Genomic DNA, 8,589 nt, shown 5'->3' on the forward strand with positions numbered 1-8,589 from the left:
AGAGAGAGAGAGAGAGAATGTTAAACAATGTCTAAATTTTGAGTTAATAATTAGTCATCCAAGCCAGTAGGCAGCCAAACTTAGTCCTTCAGGAAATGTTTCCATAAAAAAGGGGGAGGTGTTTTCAATTTGGACCTCAAATTCTTTACACTTCATTTTTTGTTCATGTATTTACAAATTTGCTGTCATTTTGGTTCCTCCTGTACCCTCACTTAACCAAAGTAATAACAAATTTAAAAATATAAGGACCAGAAATGAAGTTTCAAAAACTTGAGGACTAAATTGAAAATACCCAAAATATAGAGACCGAAAAGATAATTACGCCAAAAATAAAATAAAATAAGAAAGAAAAAGGTTTGACTCCAAACCAATTTGAAGTCATATTATTGTAACTTCATATTATTGTCACCTAATCATGTGACTTGTTTAAATAATACGCATAAATAGTCTTATAATTTACCACGTAATGAGTTGAAAAAGATAGCTCAACCGAATTGGGATCATACTTTGTCAAGAAAAAAAAAAAAAAAAAGTTTCAAGGAAAGCCAGCCACCAGGAGAAATACATTAAAGAGCCCAGAGGAGCACTTAAGAATTTTCGACTCTAAATAAGGCCGGCAACACCTTCAACGAGTAGGGCCCCAAGAGAACATTGACCGTGTACCGTCTAATTGGTATTTGGCGCATTACTGACCACTGAATAATTTTGTTTGGTAAAATTTATGGAATTTCACCTAAACAGATTAAGACAAATGAAACTTTTGTGAAGCATAACATGGGTACCGTACCTCCGAAACAAACAACTTTCAATAGCAAATTGTTAATATAAGCGTAAGTTTTTAACAACAAAGACAGATAATGGAATCATACAAAGCAAAGAAAAAAGAAGGAAAAAAAAAAAAAAACAAAGATAACAGGTGGGAATGTTGCGTGTATTGTTAGTAGGGCATTGAGGATTACAATGACTTCATACAACCACCCCATCCTATAAAACCCTACAAAATAAAAATTAAAAAAAATAAAATAAGACATTACTAACTAAATTTCCTATTTCTCACCATTATGTCTGTTTTGTCTTCTATTCACATGCCAATTTGGTGTCAAAGCTGCTCAAGCAAATGGCAAAAGCCTGAAATGCTGACAGAGGATATCTGTAATCCATGGTAAACACATCCTTCCCAACCTTACCAAACTGCAGAATAATCTTGTCATGGTCAGATTGGGTTGGCTGTGATGGCGTCGGTGTGCCAGCAGCAGCAGCAGCAGCAGCAGCAGGAGCAGGAGCAGGCTGTGTTGCAGCAATTAGCTGAAAGTTCTTGACGGATGCAACAGTCACCCTCCCACGGAAGTTCAGGCACCAACACTGCAACTGTTCATGCCATCTTGGTGCCTTGTTTCGGAGAACCAATGGTCTCTCCTTTCCCTCCTCATCTTCATCACGAGGCCCAATAATATCAGAGAACCTGGAGCTGCTAAACTCAGTCGAGTTATCAATTGACTTCGAAAAGGAAATACTACGAAATGAGTCCTCAAGGGAACGAGGAAGGAGCTCAGGTTGGCCAGGAACACAGCCACCTGGCTCAACTGATGAGGCAGGTATTGAATGCATTGTGCAGTGCATCCTGCGTGGTCCCCTAGTGCCTAGCACATTGAGCTCATACGAGACCTGGGCAATGTTGTAGCTGCCAGTGGGGACCTTTGGAGAAACTTTTTTCGAGTAAAACCTACGGCTTCGGCCAGGCGGGGACAGCTGAGCATTGTTGTAGGGTGGCTGTGTATCATATATTATGAATTTGGTGCCCAGAAAATTTGACCTGAAGTAAAATGTAGATATGCATTTTAATTATAGATGTAGTTGCAAAAATACTACATATGATAACCTGACTATAAGCTTGAAATCATTTATTTAAAATGAAGGCTACTCAAAACAAATGAATCTTCCTAAATTGACACAGTGTCTCTGGTGATAAAAACAATGGAATTAACCTTTGTTGATTAAATAATACTACTACTAAGTAAATCCTCCAGGAGCATTAATCATTTCATATAATATCCCTTCAATGGCATAATGCAAAAGGTCAAGAAACATGCCAGTAAAGGGACATAGCCAAAATGAAGTGCCAATTAAACTTAAGAAGCAAGACAAGTAGTTACAAATTAACATTTGCATTAATGAGAAATTTTTAGGTTGCAGCAATTGTTTACGCACTAAAGAAGCTCATTTGATATGCTACACGTGCAACAAATACTACTTAGCTGCAGCAGTGGAGTTTAAAATTAGTTCAAGAATGGGGCATTAGAGTTGAAATTGAAAATAGGTAGGCCAATTACAATAGTGGTCCAGCTTGACTATAAGTAGATATGGAGCAAGATAGCAATGAATGGTGAAAAAGGTTGTGACTAGATTATCACATGTAGACAAAATTCAGGTATTGAGTTGACTTGTCATTGTCTGAATTTATCATGTTGCTAAACTTGCCATCATAATCTCAAATGGTCCATAAGCTACATAGTCAATCTATGTTACAGCTTAAGACCCCAGCAGCTATAGTTCAGTTATATATGAGATTAAGCTACAAATGTTGTAGTTTATATCAACATGATCCAGTACAAACCATCTAGAAGAAGATTAAGTTTAACTTCTTCAGAATCCTTAACTAAGGCACAACTTTAACCATACCATCTCATTAATCAAATCAATAGTTGTAATAAATAACCTCTATCCATGTTGAAAAGTGCATTAAAACACAATTTTTTAGGCTAGCTTTATCTACTAAAAACTAGATAACTTTAAACCCACCAAAAATTGATATGATATAAATCATTCATTTGTATGCAACACAAACGTAATCACCACGACGTACCCCCAACATCCTTAGTATATGATCACAAAATAAAATAAATTAAATTAAATCATAAAAATAATAATAAATTTAAAAAATAAGACTATAAGTCATACGACATGGAAACAAGGCGCTCTAACAATTTATTTGACAACAGGTTTTTTCTGCTAATGAAGTGCTACTTATGTGCTGGCAACTATATTAGATTGGCTACTTAACCGGACCATTTTTTGTGTTTTAAGAGGGGTGGGGGGGTTAATATGGCTTTAACATATTTTAGTGAGAGTAAATGAAGAACAGGAAGTGAGGTGGATCAGTCCTACCTGAGTTTTCCAATGTAAGTGCAGCTTGATCTTGAAATGTTATCAGCATCCATGGAAATCACATACTCCGTGCAAGTTGTTCTCCGGGTCCGTTTTGCAGAGAGAAGAAATTTCCCATTTTCAACAAGCAAAGCTGTGTGACCATAAATTGGTCAGGAGCAAACCAGATAGAATGACAACAGGCAAAGCAAAAGGGAAATTTTTGAAACAAAATACATGTATAATATTTAAGATGTTCATTTATAAAACATAACCATTAAATAAAATTTGCACACTAATTGATTAGTACCGAAATGCTAGAAGCAAATTACCATGAATTCACAATATCCAAAAAGAAAATGCCCTTCAATAGAATGATAAAAATAAAGTTTGCCAACATACCCAAACACAGGCCTATTTCACAGGGCAAATAAGATTGATATATACATTAAAAGTAAATCAATCAAATATATAACCAGAAGCACAAGCTAGGGGTAATCACTGGTTGGGAACAACACGCCACCCAAACCAATCAGACTGGATTTCAAATTTGCAACCAATACTCAGCAAGACTGCAACAGAACTTCCTCTATAAGTGGTTGGTTGAAATCAAACACTTCCATTGGGTTGGCCCATCAACAACAATGGCTATGAGAAAAATAACAGTAAGCAAAACAATGTCGAGCATAAGTGGATTGAAACGACTAGGGAAGAGGTGGCAGGTGAGGCATGGCAAGAGGCAATGGTAGGTGGTTGAGGCATGACAAAGGGCAATGGGAGGTGGTTTAGCAACAAGGGGCAATGGAGGGTGGGTCAGGCAGAGCAAGGCTTGAGGAGTGTGAGTGGGGCATGGTGGCATAGTTTTTTCTTTTTTTTTTTTGATAAATAACTAAAACTATATTGATTAAAAAGAGAAAAAACAAGATACAGAACATGGGTTTCATAATGTAGGTGTATATAAGGCATGGTAGCATTGTTAGGTATGAAAGAGGTGATCAGTTGGATCTTGCTAAGTGGGTTGAGAGAAAATGACCCGACAACAAACCAAAGTAATAGTCAGATTTGGGCTAGTGCCAATTCCGACCAAGATATTGGGAAAAACCAATCAAAACAGGTTGGGCTTAACCCCTGCTTACACAGATGCGCAGCAGAATTGTAAGTGAAGCACAACTTCTAGTCCACGAAGAATAAGAAATGAAGTTTTTGTTAACCTAACATGGTTCATAAGGCTGCTGCTCAGGAGTCCATAAAATAGGCTGCCAGGTACTAGACTCGACCCCCAAAGGCCTATTTGGTAACCAGTAGTAGAATACATCAATATATTAGGTACCTATTCTCAACGACATTTGGACCACTGTGTATTCAAAAAAATACATATCATTAAGAATTAGATTTGAGATTTATCCCATATATCACAGACCAAATTGGCAAATCCATCACTCGCTCAAAATATTATGCAGCCTCTACTCAAAACACGAGTCACCATGTGTTTTCCAAATAGATATTTTAAGGAATCAGACTGAGTTTAAATAGTGAGCCAAAATTGTCATTCAAGATTCACCAAACAGCCCCCAACATTTACATCATTGACACAGATCCTAAGTAGAATGTCTACAATCTTAAAGCCATGGGCTATTATGATATGAACATGTAAATTTGAATTAGCTGTTATGTCTAATAAGGCTTGAAATTGGAACAAGATCAAATGAGACAGTCATGACAAACAATGTCACTTATTTGAGCTGAGTTAAAATTAAGGCCTACTAGACAGCGCACATGCACACACACACATACTTAATTTAGCATTTCAGATACTTGGATGATGCCACATCTGTTTTCAACAAACAGCTTAGCATTATAATTTTTTTTATTTATAGGTTATACATGCACTTAATATGTCTGAACCCACAATCTCAGCCTCAACCTCCACCTCCACCTCCACCTCCACCTTGCTCTTGCTCTTACAAGGAGAGGAAGTGCTATTTGAGCTAGAGCTCATTAGCAGCAAACACGGTATCTATGAAGCACGGACACAGCAAAAAGCCTTGCATGATACAGTTAAATGCATGTATATGAAGCGTTTGGCTAAAATAATTATTTTTTAAAATTTCAGACATTGTCAAGTCGCATCAGAGACTAGTCCCATCGTGGCCAAAGGAGAAAAATAAAAATAAATAGGAAAGAAGGATGATTTTGACAATCTGCCTCAATCAAAGCCATCTCCAAGCTTTAAAAGTCCTAACGATCTTCCATATAGTGTCCCATATCATTTCATGTCCATACTTAGCTCAATATCCACATTGCCAACAAAATCCATCACACTGCTTCAGAAAGAACCATGTCTCCTAGAAATGCCACACAAATAATGTGAAGCCCCTAATTGTGACATAAACAAGGAGCGAAATACTTGTGGCAGAAATAGATTGACAGAGGTTGTCACAATAACCAAACATTACCAGTAGGCATCACAATAATCAATCATTAAAATGATGTTAAAAAATAATTTTAATTGCAATCCAAGACAAAATTTGTAAATGTCCTAAGCAAATCAGGAAGCCATATAATTTTGAGATGCAGAATTCCTTAGTACCATTGCAAAAATCTGTCTATTATGCGAGGAAATTAGAGATCCATGGTGAGTAAACTGCAGACAGAACTTGAAGATCCCAATTGATCATAAACCAAGGAAATTCACATTAAGCTCAAAAAAACATTAGCTGCAATCAAAATTTTGAAGGAAGTGCTTACCAGGGCTAAGACAAAGAAAAAGGTGGTAAGTTAAATTTGATTTGTCCCTTTTAATGAAGCATTGAATGGGTCCATCCCTATGGCCAGGCTGTAAACAAAAAATAACGAAAACCATGTCAGTTGCGATCCCACCATCAATATTTCTCCAAAATGAAGTATAGACATGAGGTAACCAAAACCAAGCAATAACATTGTGAAAGAGATAATAATTAAGCAATAAAATTGTAAAAAACTATTTGATTAGCAAGATTAATGATCATATATATCTCACCTGCTTCAGGGATACAGGGAAAGTAATCTTCCCAGAGAATTCAGGATTTCTAACAATTTCTTTGCACATTTCCCTCCATGACCTGCATACAGCAGCACACGCAACAACATGCTTACGAGCAGGCCATGTACTCTCACTTGCCTCCAATCTTTTGATCACATCACGCAAAAGCTCAGGTGGAAGGCTAGCCCAACGGCTGTTCTGGATAACCAAAGGCTGATCATGCAACTCATGGACTGATCCATGTGATTTCCCCCTGTGATGCCCTGGCAGCCTCACTTCAAAACTCCGCCTCGAAAAGCTACCTAATCCATCCCTTACATCACGGACTATGCTACGGAACGACATTTACTCCAAGGAAGCCAATAGCCCCAGATGTAAATGTAATATGAATATCTCTTCAATGAAATTATATATTCCACTTAACTTAGAGGATGACCAGTGACCATAAACCCATTGCTTGTGCAATTAAAATTCCGAGTAGAACTGCAAATTGAATTCACTTACTCAAATCAAATTCACTAATCTTTATAACAAAGAACACAGACAGGGAAAAGCACAAAGCAAGAAAAGGAGATTCTCAAAAAAGACAGACTCACATGGTCCTAAAGGCTAAAGCAGCCTAAAATACCAGACTTTTTTAGATTTTAAACCTGATTTATAGAATCATAAACCACCATCAATTCAAAACCAAACTTCCTATTTGGCAAAGAACTAATTCAAATGAACAACCTAGCAAAAAAAATCATACTCGCACGGTTATCCCACATTAAAATTTCCCCTAACCAAAAAGCATCCACAAAAACAAGAAAACTCACTTATATAGAAAAGAACCAGATAATGCAGGCTAAAATCTACAAGTAAATAACAAGTGAGAAACCTACACAGTGCTGCACTAGTAAAAAAATTTGGACCCAAAAAAAAAAAACCCCTTTTGAATAAAAAATAAAATAAAACTGAAAAGGCACAAAATTACTAAGCCAAAGGAATAGATGAGCCTGCCTTGACTCTGTTCAAAGATCCATTCCTTCACTCCAAAAGCTACCAGAGATCCATCAAAAACATGCAAAGATTAAATCTTTTAAGTATAATTCTGCTAAAATGCAAACCCCAAAATTAGTTTTGAAAAAAAATTAAAATTTACCCTTTTTTCATGAGTAAAAACAAAATCAGAAAATTAAAAAGCAAGCGTTATATCTCAAAAGTTTCAAAAAATTAAAAAAAAAAATTGAAATTGTTGGGTGTCAGTGAAAAGATTCGCCCTTATCATTGACAGAAGAAAAACCCAAAATGAGGTTTCAAAGACCAAGACTTTTTTTTTTTTTTTATGACAGTATTTTGCAAAACTACAAGTTTCCCAAGAACCAAACAGAAACTCACAAGAACCCACTTGGAATTTGGGAAAACAAAGATAAAGTGACGTACCAAGAAAGATGAAGATCACACGTAGCTCACCACCTTGTTCTCTTCTATAGATGCTTCGCTTTTTTACCACACGCTCTCTCTCTCTCTCTCACTCTTCTCTTACTTTTGGACTTGAAGCGCTTATTAAATCCAACTCAGGAACACTATAAACATAAACATAGTTAAAAAATTACTACTTCTACTACGTTTCCTTAAATAAAAAATACATAAAAAAATTTAGTACTAGTAACATTATTGTCTTATTTAATTTCCCACTCACTTTTAGGATGATGAAATGACTGTTTTAGCCTTGACGGTTGACCTTTCCGTTTCTCTCTTTTTTAACTTCCGTTAACTGCCTGACCCACGGTCCGTGCATTCGAGAATTTCGCAGCTTAGCCTTTGACGCGGCCCGCATTGGAATTGGATGAACCTAAACCGCGTGCACGAAAGGACAGGAGAGGCGTCATTTTTTCTTTTTTTTCTTTTTTTTTAAAGAACATGTTAGAAACTGTGGCTGATTTAAGACCTTATTTTCTTGAATGTAATGTAAAATAATAATAGTAGTAATTGTTAACCAGAGTGGCAAGGATCCAACAACATCCAACGATGGAATTGAAAATTAAAAAATATCTTATGAATGAAGCATCCAACAATAGATTTGGGGAAAAAATAAATCTTATAAAACCAGCGATTATGTGAGTCTCACAAATGTGTAGAATTTACTATGGGTCCGTTTGGATAGAACTTATTTCTGAAAACTGAAAACACTGTAGTAAAATAATTTTTAAATGTGTAAATAGTACTGTGGGACCCATTTTTAATAAAAAATTGTTAAAAACGTACATGAACAGTGCGCGCACAGTGCGCGCTTGTCCCCCCGCAGCAGAAGAAAAAAAAAAAAAAAAAACAAAACGCAGAAAGCTCTGGACGCAGACGCAAAACGTGGTATCCAAACGGATACTATATGTGAGAGGATACTCTTTGTATTACGTACTCATGACAAAATTAGACTCAAGCCC

At 36.3% G+C, this 8,589-nt stretch overlaps 1 protein-coding gene across 2 annotated transcripts; it reads right to left on the reverse strand.

Annotated features, from left to right (window-relative positions):
- Positions 1-784: 784 nt before the first annotated feature.
- On the reverse strand, positions 785-7,796 carry LOC142612236 (tubby-like F-box protein 8). Of its 2 annotated transcripts, XM_075784356.1 has the most exons (5): positions 7,589-7,796; positions 6,164-6,649; positions 5,893-5,980; positions 3,166-3,298; positions 785-1,813 (listed from the first exon to the last, which is right to left on the reverse strand). In XM_075784356.1, the coding sequence occupies exons 2-5, from the start codon at positions 6,509-6,511 to the stop codon at positions 1,078-1,080; spliced, it is 1,305 nt and encodes a 434-aa protein (XP_075640471.1). In that variant the 5' UTR covers positions 6,512-6,649; positions 7,589-7,796; the 3' UTR covers positions 785-1,077. The 2 variants fall into 2 exon arrangements, with proteins under 2 accessions (XP_075640471.1, XP_075640476.1); XM_075784361.1 differs by lacking the exon at positions 7,589-7,796 and having other exon boundaries at positions 6,164-7,321.
- Between the last annotated feature and the right edge of the window lie 793 nt (positions 7,797-8,589).

This window comes from Castanea sativa, chromosome 1, assembly GCF_040712315.1.
Source record: "Castanea sativa cultivar Marrone di Chiusa Pesio chromosome 1, ASM4071231v1".
Lineage (NCBI taxonomy): Eukaryota > Viridiplantae > Streptophyta > Magnoliopsida > Fagales > Fagaceae > Castanea > Castanea sativa.